This window comes from Brachyhypopomus gauderio, unplaced genomic scaffold, assembly GCF_052324685.1.
Source record: "Brachyhypopomus gauderio isolate BG-103 unplaced genomic scaffold, BGAUD_0.2 sc34, whole genome shotgun sequence".
NCBI lineage: Eukaryota > Metazoa > Chordata > Actinopteri > Gymnotiformes > Hypopomidae > Brachyhypopomus > Brachyhypopomus gauderio.
Window position 1 is genome coordinate 3,154,327 of NW_027506866.1, and position 18,844 is coordinate 3,173,170.

General features: G+C 42.0%; 1 protein-coding gene across 3 annotated transcripts in view; it reads right to left on the bottom strand.

Moving 5' to 3' along the window:
• Positions 1-1,767: 1,767 nt before the first annotated feature.
• The window catches only part of atp6v1h (ATPase H+ transporting V1 subunit H), a 44,321-nt gene continuing 27,244 nt past the window's right edge, over positions 1,768-18,844 (bottom strand). For all 3 annotated transcript variants that reach the window (XM_076984732.1, XM_076984730.1, XM_076984731.1), the window contains 5 exons: positions 18,361-18,539; positions 18,046-18,171; positions 9,121-9,222; positions 7,663-7,776; positions 1,768-2,277 (listed from right to left, as the gene is read on the bottom strand). In XM_076984732.1, coding sequence (XP_076840847.1) covers positions 2,211-2,277; positions 7,663-7,776; positions 9,121-9,222; positions 18,046-18,171; positions 18,361-18,539 — 588 coding nt within the window. In that variant the 3' untranslated portion in view covers positions 1,768-2,210. The remainder of the gene's footprint in view (positions 2,278-7,662; positions 7,777-9,120; positions 9,223-18,045; positions 18,172-18,360; positions 18,540-18,844) is intronic.

An 18,844-nucleotide genomic window follows, 5' to 3' on the forward strand; every position in this document is an offset into this window, starting at 1 on the left:
ATGTTTGCTGCCTAATCTAATCTCTCTGTTTTGAAATAGACGGCCAAGTCTGAGAGAAAACAGCACTCAGGATGTGTTGTGTGATCATGCCTCATGCTTCCTTCATTCACTCATCACTCCCCACGTGGAGACAAGATGAAACGGAGGCTCTCCACAATGCTCCTGTTTTGATCGTAACCATGGGAACCGGCAAGCTAGTGACCTGTGTTAACAGGAGCAGTGGGACTGAGTCAATATGGGGAGTCAATATTCTACCTGGGTCACAGCTGTGGTGCAGTCTGTCAGTCGAGGAACCCTGATCCTGCATGAAGTACACTTCTATAGAACACGTAGGACAGATGGACGCAGTGCGTGACTTCACCCTGGGGGGGGGGGGGGGGGTAGTGTTTGTTTGTCATGTTGAGGTGGATGTCAAAATGTGTCATTTTGTTGAAGTTCAGACATTGTATAGCTGACAGAGCTGGATACGAGCATCTTTTAAATGCACAAAAGGTAAAATGAATTCACTGTGCACCTAGATTATCAAACAGAAAGCAACATTATAAAGCAAAATGCACACCAGCTTCCACTGAGAATATGGTGAAGAACACTGGAAAAAGGGTGAACTGAAAGGTGACAATGGGATCACATTCAAAGCCAAATTATCCTTAGCTCAATCAGTTGGCTAACACATGCCTTTACAGCCCAGGCAAAGCCCTGAAGATACAACAGAAAGCATTTTGTGAATCAGGTCATTGTCTAAGGAATGCATTCTCTGGTTCTCAGATAATAGCCATTTTACCTTTACCTTTGTGTGTGTGTGTCCATTTGCACTGAAGAGAATCTTACATACGCAGCACGAGCCCCACAGCACTCCAGTCAGCATAGGACGAGGTCAAAAAGTGTTAAGGGCAACCTCGCTGGAGAACAACCTCGCTGGAGAACAACCTCGCTGGAGAACGGTGCTAATAGAGTGGAAGCTTATTTTCAACTCACTACTGAGAGAGCACACAAAGTTCTCAGCTGCTGGCCACCAGCATTATAGCTTCAGTGCAGTTTCCATTTCAGCTAAGTGCGTCTGTACACAAATGACCCATACGCTGTGTGTGCCTGATAAACTGTGGAGGTGGTGTTTGGAGATTTAAAGATGAAGATAGACGGGACTGCAGATTGAGAACAAATTACATTGTTTACAAGTCACAGTGGAGACATTGGGGCTTGTGCTTCAAATTTGAAGATATGCTGCACGCACAGGTAAATGTATTATTAAAACTGTTTGTCTGTTGCTGTTCCCATGACAATGTGAAACATGTTTTACCCTTTACCCTTGTGCCTGTAGTACCACACCATCTTACCTGGAACCTGTTTGTGAAGCTCCTCTCAGGTGTTCCTTGTACATGTCAGTATGATCTTCTCTCTCATGACCGTGTGCTGATGGAGGGTGAAACAGCTCCAGGCCACAGCAGGTTTCTCTACAGTGCTAGCTGCAGCAGCATTCATCTCTCACTGCTGCAAATTAATTCTCAAAGGTGTGGGCAGGTGTTTTTTCTTAAGAGCTTCTTAAGAAACTTAAGGTTATGCATTTTTATTCAGAGAGTAACAATTGTGTTGCAGAGGCAACACTGAAGGATTTCAATAAGGAGTTACATTAAATGAGACCATAACAACCTAAGTGAATTTTAGTAAATGAGCACACCCCCCCCCCCTTCTAAGACCCAAAATACAAACAAATAAACAAAAATAGAAATAAAAGCTGAAATGTAAGTAATGCATAACAAAGACTTGAAACAGGCTTGTTCTGTCTTTATTGGAATGCTCACTTATTGTTTTACAGATAAGACATAAATAACACTGAATACTACTTACTTTAGAAACTAGTCCAAACATTTCACAATTTTAGACAACACATTTCACACAATGAAGCGCCTGTATGTTACGATGGTTTAGAATGTCAATAACACCTATTTAACTGTCCAAAATTTACATTTCTCATGCTCAACGTGTACTCAGAGCCAATCCCTGGGGCAGCAGACATGATGTTTCAGAAGGTACAGGATGGAAAAAAGCAGCCTGGCTGTGTAGAGATTTTAGGGAGGACACAAACACAGTAGATCAACTTGTACCATCAAATTAAGACTCCCCCACCCACACACATTTTCACTGTGCAGCATTAATGAACATTCAGACAACAGCCACAAACTCAAACACACTTGTGTGTGAACACAGCGAGTTCAGCTCCGTGCAGCCACAGCTGGTGTGGGCTGCTCTGTGGACTGGAGTTGTTTCCCCAGGTACTCCCTACAAAACAAGACACGATCGTTAGTCAGCCGGGACACTCCTCTTTTTGTTCAACAGACTTTAGAGCTTCTGCTGGTACACAGTGAACTGAAACATGCAGGCTTTTGATCTAGCTACTTTACGAAGATGCAATCAGGTTTTATTCAAATGGAAGCATTTTGTCACAGAAGTCTATGCTTTCACGAAAAGGCGACTTTTAGAAGCAGGACTACCTCTGATATGCAGATTTCTTTCTCTGTGATGCTGGTTCCTCTGATAATTTAGGAACATTAAAGAACCCAACAGCCCACCACTGTTAAACAAACTATATCAGTGCCTCTGTGCTGAACACTTTGTTTGAGGAGTCAGGAGAATTACTGAACTACAAGGTAATTAAATTACATTAGTACACACCTGTTGCTCTTAATTCTTGTTTTTCATCCCAAAAGGTAATGAATAAACATGTTTCTTGTGCCCTCGGTTGTGAATACATTTTAGTGAACATACACAGAAGCACAACAGGAAAATAACTGCACTTATGATTTTGATAAATAAGCAAAATGATTGACTCCATTACTTAACTGGAGTAGGGGAGTTATCATTACAATTCATTACGGTCATTAACATGCCTCTACATTTGACTTTTTTCAGCCTATAAAAAATGACTCTCACAAAGAAGCTGCTCTGGAAAAAAACTGTGAATCAAATGGATAAGGGGGTCCAGTGCTGCTCCATAATGAAACCCAGAGAGAAAGACCCACCACTGCGATGATGGTGTAGAATCTCTCAGTAGCAGGGCACGGCAGGGCACGACAGGGTACGCAGGGCACCACAGAGCACCACAGAGCAACACAGAGCACCACAGGGCACGGCAGAGCAACACAAGAGCACCACAGGGCACCACAGAGCACCACAGGGCACTACACACACCCAGTAAGAGGTGAAGAACTACAAACGCAGCTCTGCTGGACTACTAGTCTAGTGAATCTCACATTAATACTTATTTGACCAGTTTTCACTAGACATGCAGCACTGATGACACTCGTGGAACACGGCGTGCTCAGAGAGGACAGGCTGTGCTATAAGAGAGGAACAGCTTCAAGACCTCCATCTGGTGAAGCTTAGAATCCATAGCAACAGCTAGTGACAATGCACATCTATTGACTGTTATAAAGGCTAATGAATAACAAGAGAGGGGTTAAAAACCTCTGCACATCTGGAGTCCTCTCATATGTGAAGATGACAGGTCATGCAGTTGTGCGTAAAAGGCCAGAAGAAACAGCATCTTGGCTACATTCAAACTCGTTTTCGTGATATCAGTCTGAAGTAACAGAATGGCAATGAACTTTATATAATGCCTTATTATATCAGTGATTGTTCACCACTGCCTTACAAGTTTCAGGTTTCAGGTGGTCTTAAGTTTTACTTTCAAATATGATTCATTATAGATACCACTGTGTCCATCAGCCAGTGTGCCATTAGTTATTTTTGGTTTATTATGGACCATCTGTCTGAAACAAAAAATGTGGTTCAAAAAGCAGAAACAACCAAAAATAAATTTCATTTTAAAACTGGTCTAGAAACTGCTGGGTACAAAACTGCTCATTGTTAACTGATGCACCTGGTGTATGTGGAAGACACGTGTTTTCATAGGTTTGGGTTGGATTTCTCCAGAGTGTCATTGGTGAAATCTCATCTATGATACAAACCCAATATCCAAGAACTGGTTTAAATCGCCATGTTCATGTTCACACCAGAAGATGTAAATGTGATTTTACAGAAGAAAGTGGACACAAGACTAGCAGTCAGAACACACACACACACACACACACACACACACACACACACACACACACACACACACACACACACACACACACACACACCTACACACACACACCTACACACACACACACACACACACACCTACACACACACACACACACACACCTACACATATACACACCCACACACACACCTACACATCTACACACACCTACACATCTACACACACACACACACACCTACACATCTACACACACACACACACACACACACACACACACACACACACACACACACACACACACACACACACACACCTACACATCTACACACACACACACACACACATCTACACACACACACACACACACACACACACACACACACACACACACACACACCTACACACACACACATCTACACACACACACACATCTACCCCTGCAGTCCCAGACGTAGTGAGAGAACAAACCTCACTGTGTTTTATATATGCTATGACTAGAACGTTTAATCTAAGGAGATGAATGGAGGAGCAGTGACAGGTCTCCTAGCTGCATGCTGTGCTGCTCCACCTATAGGTGGCGATACTGAGGCACACAGTGCATCATCGCCCTTTAACAGATCATCTGGTGATCTTCTAAATGTCATTCCTCTAATCAATATCTGATCATATATACAACAACAGTATGGCAACAAGGGAGTACTACTCATCAAATCCTAATAATAAACCAATATAGTGGTTTAACGCAATTAACTGGCAATTATAAAAAAATTTTTAAATTCTTGTATTACGGTATGTTCATGCACCTTAAGGTTGCTGCTCAATTTCATTGTACATGTGCAATGACAATAAAAGGTTTCTTATCTTATCTCTTATTACTGCTAGTAGGGCAAATACCTGTTTATCAATAAAAGTGTATATGAAAAACCATCTCATAGTACAAAAATGAAGTGTGTCCAGTGTCCAAAGTCACCTTGTTAGAGGAACAAGCATAAAGCTGCATTCTGAGAGCATGTAGCGAATTACCAAAGACACAAGATACTCCTGTCACTGTTAACAATACAGTCAAAGACAAGATACTCCTGTCACTGTTACCAATGCAGTCAAAGACACAAGATACCCCTGTCACTGTTACCAATACAGTCAAAGACACAAGATACTCCTGTCACTGTTACCAATACAGTCAAAGACACAAGATACCCCTGTCACTGTTACCAATACAGTCAAAGACACAAGATACCCCTGTCACTGTTACCAATACAGTCAAAGACATAAGATACTCCTGTCACTGTTACCAATACAGTCAAAGACACAAGATACCCCTGTCACTGTTACCAATACAGTCAAAGACATAAGATACTCCTGTCACTGTTACCAATACAGTCAAAGACACAAGATACTCCTGTCACTGTTACCAATACAGTCAAAGACACAAGATACTCCTGTCACTGTTACCAATACAGTCAAAGACACAAGATACTCCTGTCACTGTTACCAATACAGTCAAAGACACAAGATACTCCTGTCACTGTTACCAATACAGTCAAAGACACAAGATACCCCTGTCACTGTTACCAATACAGTCAAAGACACAAGATACTCCTGTCACTGTTACCAATACAGTCAAAGACATAAGATACTCCTGGCAACCAAGGAAGCCAATTACATATATGAAGAGAAGGACAGCATAAACTATTCACCTGAGACCTTACACAGAGGAATAACAGATCAACTATTCACCTGAGACCTTACACAGAGGAATAACAGATCAACTATTCACCTGAGACCTTACACAGAGGAATAACAGATCAACTATTCACCTGAGACCTTACACAGAGGAATAACAGATCAACTATTCACCTGAGACCTTACACAGAGGAATAACAGATCAACTATTCACCTGAGACCTTACACAGAGGAATAACAGATCAACTATTCACCTGAGACCTTACACAGAGGAATAACAGATCAACTATTCACCTGAGACCTTACACAGAGGAATAACAGATCAACTATTCACCTGAGACCTTACACAGAGGAATAACAGATCAACTATTCACCTGAGACCTTACACAGAGGAATAACAGATCAACTATTCACCTGAGACCTTACACAGAGGAATAACAGATCAACTATTCACCTGAGACCTTACACAGAGGAATAACAGATCAACTATTCACCTGAGACCTTACACAGAGGAATAACAGATCAACTATTCACCTGAGACCTTACACAGAGGAATAACAGATCAACTATTCACCTGAGACCTTACACAGAGGAATAACAGATCAACTATTCACCTGAGACCTTACACAGAGGAATAACAGATCAACTATTCACCTGAGACCTTACACAGAGGAATAACAGATCAACTATTCACCTGAGACCTTACACAGAGGAATAACAGATCAACTATTCACCTGAGACCTTACACAGAGGAATAACAGATCAACTATTCACCTGAGACCTTACACAGAGGAATAACAGATCAACTATTCACCTGAGACCTTACACAGAGGAATAACAGATCAACTATTCACCTGAGACCTTACACAGAGGAATAACAGATCAACTATTCACCTGAGACCTTACACAGAGGAATAACAGATCAACTATTCACCTGAGACCTTACACAGAGGAATAACAGATCAACTATTCACCTAGACCTTACACAGAGGAATAACAGATCAACTATTCACCTGAGACCTTACACAGAGGAATAACAGATCAGGTACAAAAAGAGAGACCCAGCATAATTTTGTTTCACCCAGTTGACTTGCGTTAATCAGACTGGATCAAAACCCTGGGGGGTCTGTTACTTTCAGAACCTAAACACTGTACATACACATTTACTACAGATAATGAATGTGATACATATTGTATTGGCCTCAGGGTTATTTTAGCATGTCATGTTTGCATGGGAAACATTTTAACCTTAACCCAAATGACTTTACACATGTTGATGATGTTCCCATCTACAGTGAGCCTAGACCAACCAGTCAAATTAGAAAAGTCAATTAATATGCATTTCCAAGAACCACTCTGACTTTGCTTATATTGTGAGGTGCTTCTGTACTGAGGCTGCTGATAATAAAATCACTCACTCAGATGCTCTATAAAGAATGGTTTCCCTCAACAGATATTTGAAGAATAATAATAATACTTGTTAAATGAAATCAGAGATCGGTTGTTTTTATTCTCTTATGAGTACGCACAGCAGAAACTGCCACATATGTTTATGTTTCTAATAGATGTCAGATTCTAAGGATTTCTTATTCACATTTTTTCTAGTTTCAAAAAGACCCTAAAACACAGACTCGGAGGTAGTCATTCAAGCTCGTAATGGACTAATTTAGGGTCAAAAAGAGAGCTGGTGTCTGAGGCAGCTCTCATCATGACACTAGTAGATAGCAAATTACCCACCAGGTTACAGAAAAATGCACAACACCATTTTTTTTTGTTATATCGTCCTCATGTTTGGTTTGTTGTTTTTCTTCCTAAGATTTTTAAGGGGAAAAAGCCTTATTTCCAAATATTGATATTTTCAATTTCTAATTGACCAAAATATCAATAGCTAAGTGCTCAAGCTTTTGAATAAGGTTGTAGCAGACGGCACCTACCAGTTATGCACCATGAGCTTCTGAACGGCCAGCAGGGCGTTGTAGCGTACCAGCTGGTCCTCGTGATGCATGTGGTTCATCACCAGCTGCTTCCCACCCAGCTGTTCAATCACCCTGAGAGGGGAGAAAAGAGTCCAGACACAAACATCACGAGGGTGCAAAACACAAAGAAAAGGGACAAGAAGAAAGAGCATTCAGAGACCAGACAACAGTGATGGAGCAAACAGGAGATAAAATAATGGCTTGGGATTAATGTGGTGTGAGAGATGAACGGGTGTCTTTGAAAACAAGGTCTGGGAATTACGGGGGAGCAACAGCCGTCCTCTCCTCCAAAGCCAATCGATATAAAGTAGAAAAGCTGCAGTTGTAGTGAGCTCATGTTTCAGGGAAGGCAGTTTCAATGGCCGTCAGAGGAGAGTGATGGTCAACACTACTGAGGAGCATCTCCCCATCGTCTTGGGGAAAAGTCATTGTCATCTATTTCAAATGTACAGATCTGGCACATTAATGTTTAATGCATTCATTTTAATTGAACAATAATCATGTCTATACACCAGTTCATTCATATCTAAAGCTAGACTTTGGCTCATTTGGTAATTGCTGCTAAAGCACACTGGCAAATCACTCACGTGGAGACGCTTTTCATCAATGCTCATATGGTGTATCATAAGCAGTGTTTCAGTGCTGCCTATCAGCAATTGTAAACACTGCATGGTGATGCATAAGATTTAGCTAAAACCTAAGACCTGTGTAAGCCTGTTGTAAATGATACAAAAACATTACAAATCTGAACAATTTCTGCACAAATGAAGTCTATTTACATTTCCTTTGTTCATTTTTTCAATTAGAGAATAATTCCTCTTATCCAGCTGCAGAGATCTGCACAGGTTAAACTGCACTGGATTGTACTAATAACAGGGTTAGCTCCTTAGGTGATTCACACCAATGAATCCCTACAGAGAGCACTTAGTTTCCTGTGAGGATGGGGTGCTTTAGAGAGCAGAGTGAGAGTGAAAATTGGGGTGGACACCCGCAGTGAAAGAGACGGACAGGATGAAGAGTCAGGACAGCCTCTGCTTTTGGGGAAAAGAAGAAAAGAGGAGAGATGACTTTGTAAAAACACCCTGCATCAAGATTAGGAACAGGACTGGGAAACATGAGAATGTAAGATGATAAACGCACATTCATAGGCTGCCACACACTAACAATACAAAATGAAAATGAAGTGTAGAAGCAGGTGATGGACTTCTCTCTTAGAAACATCCTGACAGAAGAACAACGCTTAGAGCTGGGGAAGCTAGATGCAGAAATCCACACAGAAGTTCTACAATCACAGACATTAGGAAAAGATAGCACAACCGCATGGCCACAAAGACAGAAAAATGGGCAGGAGGACTGAAAGAAAGTGGGACAGACTGCTAGCAGCACGGCCAGGTTGCGGGGGGATGAAGGTCTTACCTTTTGCCACGAGGGTAATGCCTCACATATTCTCCCACATCGTGAGCAGCCACTGCGATAACCTGAGGGTCATCAGACACCTCAAGCAGCCTGGTCAAAATCCTGCCACACAAAACAAACACACAAGCGCCTCACATCTCCGCTAGTGTGGCTGAACCAAGGCCTCTTGGCTAGTGGACAAATTACAGGTGTAATGACGCCTAAGCAGGGGAAGAGAAACCTTCATCAAAGGTGTTGTTGTTCTTTAAAATGCTCCTGAATGAACAGTAAGCGAACAAGAGGGTGTAATTTCTGATATTGCAGAGGACACCCAAACACGTCCATTTATGTGCTGCCCGCAGCTGATCTGAACACACAAACAAAAAGCCACGAATGAGGCAGGAGCGCAATCATGGGGAGGACCGGGAATTAGAACACTGACGCAAAAACATATAATGGCTGACTAACAGACGGAGGTGGCCATTGAGAGTGCGGGCATCCACAGATGAGCTCCACAGAGTGGATGAGGGCGGAAGGGTCCACAGCAAACCAGACACCGCCTGCCCTCTGAGAGGAAGCAGCCACTGATTACAGAGACCTGCATGATGAGAGGAACAAGACCAGCTAATTAAGACCTAAAGTGAGTGTCAGGAGGGCAAGGAGGAGTCATGATTAAAATGCTCAATGACAGTGGGGGGAATTAATGCTGCTTAGATGCAGGCCTAATCTTCAAGCCAGAGGCTGGGAGTGGTACAGAGATCTCTGGTCCTACTTCACTACAAGCTTCACTACAAGCTACAGATGATAGTTTATATAACTATTCTACATCAGTAGTGTACACAAAATTATCATTTGAGATTTGCTGAATCAGTCCTGGGTGCAGATTCAAATATTAGACACAAGCGTGAAAACTCTAAAACACCACATCAATTAACACCACTCAGTTCATATCAATCACTGACTCTTTTCAATGTGTAACATTGAAGGCACACACACACAAATGTGATCTGTAATGTGTGTGGAACTGTCCTAGTGTCACTCTTTACATAACGAATCATGTGTATCTATATATGTCACTGTGAGAGAGCTAAGAAACAGTTTACCACCCTGAGAGAAATGCTGTAATGCATGTAATGCTGGTCAAATGCATCAAACTCCTTTGCAGCTAACAATGCTATGTAACTAGCTAACTAAGTATGTAGATACTGATTAACTCGTGAGAGCTCATTCCAATGAAATACTGGATAACAAAAACACTCAAGTACATTTCTTATTGGTAGCAAGATTTTGGTATTGCCAGAAAACTCCAACTGACATCCTCTGGACACTGTACATACACTCACAGGCTACTACTTTATTAGGTAAACCTGTCCAACTGCTCATTAACACAAATGTAGAATCAGTCAATCACATGGCAGCAACTTAATGCATTTAGGCATGAAGACATGGCCAAAATGATCTGCTGCAGTTCAAACGAGCATCATAATGGGGAAGAAAGGTGATTTAAGTGACCTGGGGCCTCATGTACGAACGTTGCGTACGTACAAAAACATTGCATACGCTATGTTTCACGCAAACGGTCAAATGTACTAAATGTGATTTGAACGTGAGAAAGTGCGTACACATAAGACACCTTCACCTCTGGCGTACGCATGTTTCTAATGTGTTTGTCATTTAGCGACACTTAGAGGTGATGCATTGAAATTACTATTAAGATATCCTTCACACACACATTGTAGTAAGCCCTTATTGTGTAATATAACAAAATTATACAGACAATTAAACAGTAAATTAATCAGACAATTTCATTGCCTTATTGAAATAATTATTCAATGTGTTTCCACTTAGCCTAGATTATATAAACATGCATGAAATGTTCTTGGGAGATGGCAGCGATGGCATTACTGGGAGATATTGATAATGGCCGAATTCGCCGAGAGCGCCTTTTCCGTGACCATTATGATTTTTTGGCCCATGATGATGACTGGCTTATAAGCCGTTTCAGATTTCCAAGAACTGTCCTCTTGTGTTGAGTTGGGTCCAGTTTTGGAGAGAAACGCGAGGAGTCGCGCATTGCCAGTTCATTTACAGGTGCTGACAACGCTCGGCTTCCTCTGCTTTGTTTCAAAGAGAACTAGCAGCCCGGTCGGGGATAACCCAGTCATCTTTGAGCCGTGCCATGCCAGCTGTTTTGGATGGGATCATCTGCATCACAGCTAGTTATATAAAGTTCCCATATGAAGCGGTTGACCAGGCAAACATTAAAGCGCAATTTGCAGCAATAGCCGGTTTCCCTGATGTAATCGGAGCGATCGACTGCACACACATTTCTATAAAGGCACCATCTGAGGAGGAATTTGAATAGAAAGCACTTTCATTCCATAAACTTGCAAATAATCTGTGATGTAAAAATGCGCCTTACTAATGTAGTGGCACGGTGGCCTGGATCACCCATGATTCGTACATCCTTATAAACAGCATGGTTGGGATAAGATTACAAGCTGTCAGAGTGCGTGATGGGTGGCTTCTTGGTAAGCAACACATTTTAAGCATTTAAATAAAAGCATTTGACATTGCCAGCTTAGAATAATGAATTTAAAACATGGGTAATTGTTAAATTACTTAGGAGACAGCAACTACATGCTCAAGACGTGGCTGATGACCCCCCTTTTGTCACCCACAATACCGGCAACTCTCTGGTCAAATGGAGTGAGTTCGATATCTCCTGCCCCCCCACCTGTTTGTGTCATACTCTGGTGATGTGCAGTCAGCTTCCGCTTCACATCCACCTTAATGTCTGACCATTTTTTAAATTTCTGCCAGTGTGCATTGTTCTGACCCCACAGCATTTAAAGCTTCAAACACGGTGTCCCACTCAGACCTTTTGCGCTTTGCCATAATGCCAGAGGACAGCGTGCCAAACAGTGTGCCAAATTTTTTCCGCGCCTCTACCTCATTCATGAGAGTCTTCACTTCACATTCGGTGAAGTTCCCCTTCTTTCCTCGTTTAGACATGGTTTGTGAAGGATCAGAGAGGAAACTCCTTCGGTGCAGCACAAATTTAAATGAATTTGCATATTTATAGGGGGCGTGTCACAGGAGGGGTCAGCCACTCTCTCATGTGCGCTCTATTCCATGTTGATTGGGATGCACAAAAGAAATGTACGTGGATTCCGGCGTAAGCACGGTTTGATACTAGAGGTGTGCCAAAAAATCGATTCACATATCAAAAATCGATTCTCATTTCATCATTTCGATTCTAAGTCGTGGTGAAGTCTTTTACGTTACGTAATTACAAAATTGCGCGAGACTTTACGCAGCAGGTTCTGGGACACACGCATGCGCAGAAAAGTTTTAAAACAAATGGAGGAAAGAGATATTCAACCTGTCCCATCTTCATTTAAGGCAAAAATATGGGTTCATTTTGGTTTTTACTAGGGGTGGGCATAGATTAATTTTTTTAATCTAGATTAATCTCACTGAAATCTTGAAATTAATCTAGATTAATCTATATTAAAATGGCTCATATGCGTGCTACCCAAGTAATGACTAAAAGTCAGTTTTTGAGATAGGGTTTCTTAATACAGGGGGTGCATTAGACCAGAGGCTCATCTCCTGTTTCCAAAATGCATCAATGACTGCTTGAGGAAGCTGTTCTACTTTGATACTTGAAGAAAAAAAAAAAACATGGTCAATAAAATGTAGGCTACTCGTGTTCAACGGTTTATTCAGTTAAACATGAATTTGTAAGCCTACATACTGTACATTAAATAACATGTTTATTCAGCTAAACATGATATTTGAAATGTAAGCCAACATTTAGTACATTTAACCTCACGGACGTCATTTTCAAAAGTCAGTTTTGGTCCTCTGTAGTTTTAACGGTTAAAAATAAATATTTAAATAGCGACGAATCTAGCGCTAGGACCATGCAGAAAACGACCGCTCCGAGCTCCGCTCCGGTAACACTTTACGTTCCTAAAAATGAATTTTCCATGAAGCAAACCTGGCGACTTCGTCGACTTCGTGGGGGGGGTGGCGAACGTAAAATGGATACAAATTAAGTATTTTATCGCGATCGATCGATCGCCAGTGGTTGGCGCCAGAGCGAACTAATAACTCATTGAATCTTAGATATGGATCAGAGGTAAATAAACTAGATTTTTTTTTCGGCGTGAGAAATCGGATGTGTGGCGTGAGAGCGTGTGAAGACAGTCAAATGCGTGTGTCTCACGCTCAATGCGTGAGAGTTGGCAACCCTGATTTTATTTTACCTAAGCACTTAATTAAATGTGAAAGACACTTTATTTTCTGTATTTGTCATTCTGTCTTGCAAAGCAGGATGTAGTAGATCATGCAGATGTTATAGACTGAAGCAGAAATTTTTATAAATCAAATCAGTTTTTAATCTAAAATCGAATTTGAATCGAATCGTGGCCCCCAAAATCGGAATCGAAAGATAGTAAATGATTCCCACCCCTATTTGATACATCTGGATTTTTTTTGCTTACACCTTTTTTCTGGATTTGTCCGTACGCCAGGTTTCAGTAAGAAAAAAAAAAGTCTTTGTAGATGTGGCCCCTGGGATTTTCACGCACAACCATCTCTAGGGTTTACAGAGAATGGTCCGAAAAAGAAAATATCAAGTGAATGGCAGTTCTGTGGGCACAAATGCCTTCTTGATGCCAGAGGTCAGAGGAGAATGGCCAGACTGATGGAGCTGGTATAACGGCAACAGTAACTCAAATAACCAGTCGTTACAACCGAGGCATGCATAAGAGCATCTCTGAACGCACAACACATCGAACCTTGAGGTGGATGGGCTACAGCAGCAGAAGACAGGGCCGGCGCCACGGGGGGGCGAATGGGGGCGTCGCCCCCTCAGGCGAGGTGTCCCGCCCCCTCAATGTAAAAAATAAGACCCATTTATTTGACAACAATCGCTACATGGTGCCCCCTCGGCCGCTCGACAATCGTTAAACGCAACCCCCCCCACTGTATATGTTCTGGCGCCGGCCCTGGCAGAAGACCTCACCAGGTGCCACTCCTGTCAGCTAAGAACAGGAAACTGAGGCTACAATTCATACAGACTCAACAAAATTGGACAATAGAAGATTGGAAAAACGTTGTCTGGTCTGATGAGTCTCAATTTTTGCGCCGACATTTGGATGGTAGGGTCAGAATTTGGTGTCAACAACATGAAAGCATGGATCCATCCTGCCTTGTATCAACGGTTCAGGTTGGATGGTGGTAGTGCAATGGTGTGGGGGATATTTTCCTGGGACACTTTGGGCCCATTAGTACCAATTGAGCACTGTGTAAACACTACAGCCTACCTGAGTATTGTTGCTGACCATGTCCATCCCTTTATGACCACAGTGTACCCATCTTCTGACTGTTACTTCCAGCAGGATAACACACCATGTTATAAAGCATGAATCATCTCAGACTGGTTTCTTGAACACAACAATGAGTTCACTGTACTCAAATGGCCTCCACAGTCACCAGATCTCAGTCCAATAGATCACCTTTGGGATGTGGGGGAACGGGAGATTCACATCATGGATGTGCAGCTGACAAATCTGCAGCAACTGTGTGATGCTATCATGTCAATATGGACCAGACTCTCTGAGGAATGTTTCCAGTACCTTGTTGAATCTGTCACGAAGGATTAAGGCAGTTCTGAAGGTAAAAGGGGGTCCAACCCTGTACTAGCAAGGTGTACCTGATACAGTGGCCAGTGAGTGTACCTGATACAGAGGGGGGTGAGTGTACATGCAGCCAGGTGTACCTAATGAAGTGGCCGATGAGTGTATACACACACACACACACACACACACACACACACACACACACACACACACACACACACACACATAAGTGGCCGATGAGTGTACACACACACACACACACACACACACACACACACACACACACACGCACACACACACACACACACACACACACACACTGTATAAGTGGCCGGTGAGTGTATACACACACACACACACACATATAAGTGGCCGGTGAGTGTATATACACACACAAACACACACACATATATAAGTGGCCGGTGAGTGTATACACACACACACACACACACATATAAGTGGCCGGTGAGTGTATATATACACACACACACACACACACATATATAAGTGGCCGGTGAGTGTATACACACACACACACAAATAAGTGGCCGGTGAATGTATACACACACACACACACACACACACACACACACACACACACACACACACACACACACACATATATATATATATATAATATATAATATTATACATATATTACACATATAATATATATACACACACACACACACACACACACACACACACACACACACATATAAGTGGCCGGTGAGTGTATATACACACACAAACACATATATAAGTGGCCGGTGAGTGTATACACACACACACACACACAAGTGGCCGGTGAGTGTATACACACACACACATATATATAAGTGGCCGGTGAGTGTATACACACACACACACACACACATACACACACACACACACACACACACACTGTATAAGTGGCCAGTGAGTGTATACACACACACACACACACACACACACACACACACACACACACACAAGTGGCCGAGGAGTGTATACACACACACACACACACACACACACACAAGTGGCCGGTGAGTGTACACACACACACACACACACACACACACACACACACACACACACACACACACAAGTGGCCGGTGAGTGTATATACACACACACACACACACACAAATAAGTGGCCGGTGAATGTATACACACACACACACACAAGTGGCCGGTGAGTGTATATACACACACACACACACATATAAGTGGTCGGTGAGTGTATATACACACACACACACACACACACACACACACACACACACACATACAAACAAATAAGTGGCCGGTGAATGTATACACACACACACACACACATACACATACACACACACACACATAAGTGGCCGGTGAGTGTATATACACACTAGGGTTGCAACGGTATGAGATTTTCACGGTATGATAACCGTCTCAGAAAATACCGCAGTATCACGGTTTTCACGGTATCACAGTTAGTTTGTATATTATTAAAAGATACACTGACCCTTAAAGAAATTACAACAAGTTTTTTTTTTGTTCAATTAACTATTTATTGTAGAAACCTGCAACTATTGTATACAAAATGTCTCCTTTAAAAAAATAAGCTGTAAACATGTTTATATAAATACTGCAAAATTAGAGAAACCTAAATTATGGATTTCAGTACAATTATTTAAGTTTAAATTATTTAATATCTGATAAACTCAGCCTGGGTCAGTGTCTGATCAACAACTGTTGTAAACGTCCGTTGTACTGCCAAGTTGGAATATAACCAGATACTGCAGAAAGAGAGGATTTATTTCTGACATGACCCTCACAATAGAGATTTCTATTTTAAGACTTTCACACCGAGTCTGGTTTTAACAGGCACGTTAGAATTTGAAAATGAATGCATGTAAATTAATGGCGTCTTTCACATCCAGTGAAGGCAAGGACCATAAAAAGCTAGGTTTATTCTTTTCACTAGTGACCGTAGCGCGCAACTCCGCACAGTGCTCTTGTATTACGTTAACAAATACGAGCCTCTTGTAATTCCAGGATGAAACATGAGAGAACGTGAAGACGGCGTTTTAAGATTGTGCGTTTTGAAAATAAACAACCATTAAATAATGTGATGAAAAAGCCAATTATTTCGATAATTGTATATGTATAAATATTTAACTTAATTAAGTTTAAGGTGCTGGGAAATATTGAAACGGACCTTGAAATTGATGTACAAGTGCTTTAATTCCACCTTGTAAAGGTGTATGAACCCTGCAAACATGACTTTGTTCATTGCGCTGAGGCGCGGCGCGCGCAAAGTAACAAAATTCGAGAGGTTCACGACCTCGTGAATCGACAGCGTGCGAGACCCTCACACACGGGCGGAGCCACCGCGATTACGTCATTTTCGCCGCTGACTTTAGTTTTGCTTTTTTAGTTAAAAAATTTGTTAAGTCTGATGCACTTTCTGCCATTCTCACCGCTGTGTGCTGAGTAGCTGAGTGGTGAGTGTACATGAGTGTACGATGAGTGTATGGTGAGTGTACGGTGAGTGTACGGTGAGTGTACATGAGTGTACGGTGAGTGTACGGTGAGTGTACGGTGAGTGTACATGAGTATACGGTGAGTGTACGGTGAGTGTATATGAGTGTACGGTGAGTGTACGGTGAGTGTACATGAGTGTACATGAGTGTACGGTGAGTGTACGATGAGTGTACATGAGTGTACGGTGAGTGTACATGAGTGTACATGAGTGTACGGTGAGTGTACATGAGTGTACGGTGAGTGTACATGAGTGTACATGAGTGTACGGTGAGTGTACATGAGTGTACGGTGAGTGTACATGAGTGTACGGTGAGTGTACGGTGAGTGTACATGAGTGTACGGTGAGTGTACATGAGTGTACGGTGAGTGTACATGAGTGTACATGAGTGTACGGTGAGTGTACGGTGAGTGTACGGTGAGTGTACATGAGTGTAAGGTGAGTGTACATGAGTGTATGGTGAGTGTACATGAGTGTACGGTGAGTGTACGGTGAGTGTACATGAGTGTACGGTGAGTGTACGGTGAGTGTACGATGAGTGTACGATGAGTGTACGATGAGTGTACAGTGAGTGTACAGTGAGTGTACAGTGAGTGTACAGTGAGTGTACACGCTTTGTGTTCATGGGCAGGAACGGTGGATCCAAAAAGGTAAAATAAATAAATAATTTCCAGTGTAGCTGTGGTCACCTAGGTAACCACCTAGTTAAAGGTGGTTTTCCTTGAATTTCCATTAATGCACCTATAACATCAATAGAATGATAAAACAGGCATAAGTCTTTCCACTCACTTAAGCAGTTCATAGTTTTTCTCATTCAGACGAACAGCATTCTCACGCCAGAATTTCTCCGACTTGTGCACTGGACTCCATTCAAGCCGACCCGACTTCAGCTCAGAGCTGTATTCATCAAAAGAACTGAGCAAGAAAGAAGAAATGAAAAACCACCATCAACCAAAAGCTCCAAAAACTGTAATGTAATGTACAAACTTGATTGTTACCTAATCTATGGTAAAATACTTTTTGTCTTGCTTCGCTTTTAAACTCTAGAACAGGTTAAAAATAAATTACATTGAAAAACAACGCATTCAAAAAACTTCATAACACCTGAGATCTTGGACACTTTCTCCCAGTCTCTCCAACAGGAACTTGATGTCGTCAGTAATGTCTTCATCATCATACTTCTGCTGATCCAGGTTCTCAAGCTGTTTCAGTACCTTGCACTGGATCATGGCCAAAGCGTACTCCTGACGCGTCTCTCGCTCTGAAGACTTCTCCAGCAGGTTCTAGCCATCACAAGATAACAGAAATAAACCACTAGTTATTTTCAAAATGAACAAATGAATCATTACATGAAAGGGACAGAGCAGAACAAAACCATTATGCACAAGGTACTGGAATAAAATGGAAGCTGATATCAGAAACTGGGTTTTGAGGAAAATAGCCACTCAAACCTCAACAAGCTTGTTTGAACTCCACACATACAGCAGACAGCAAAACCAGCTTCTCCATAGATACACATGAAACCATGGTGACCATGACAAGCCAAAAATGTACTTTAGAAGGTAGAGTTTCCATGGCATTCAGTTAT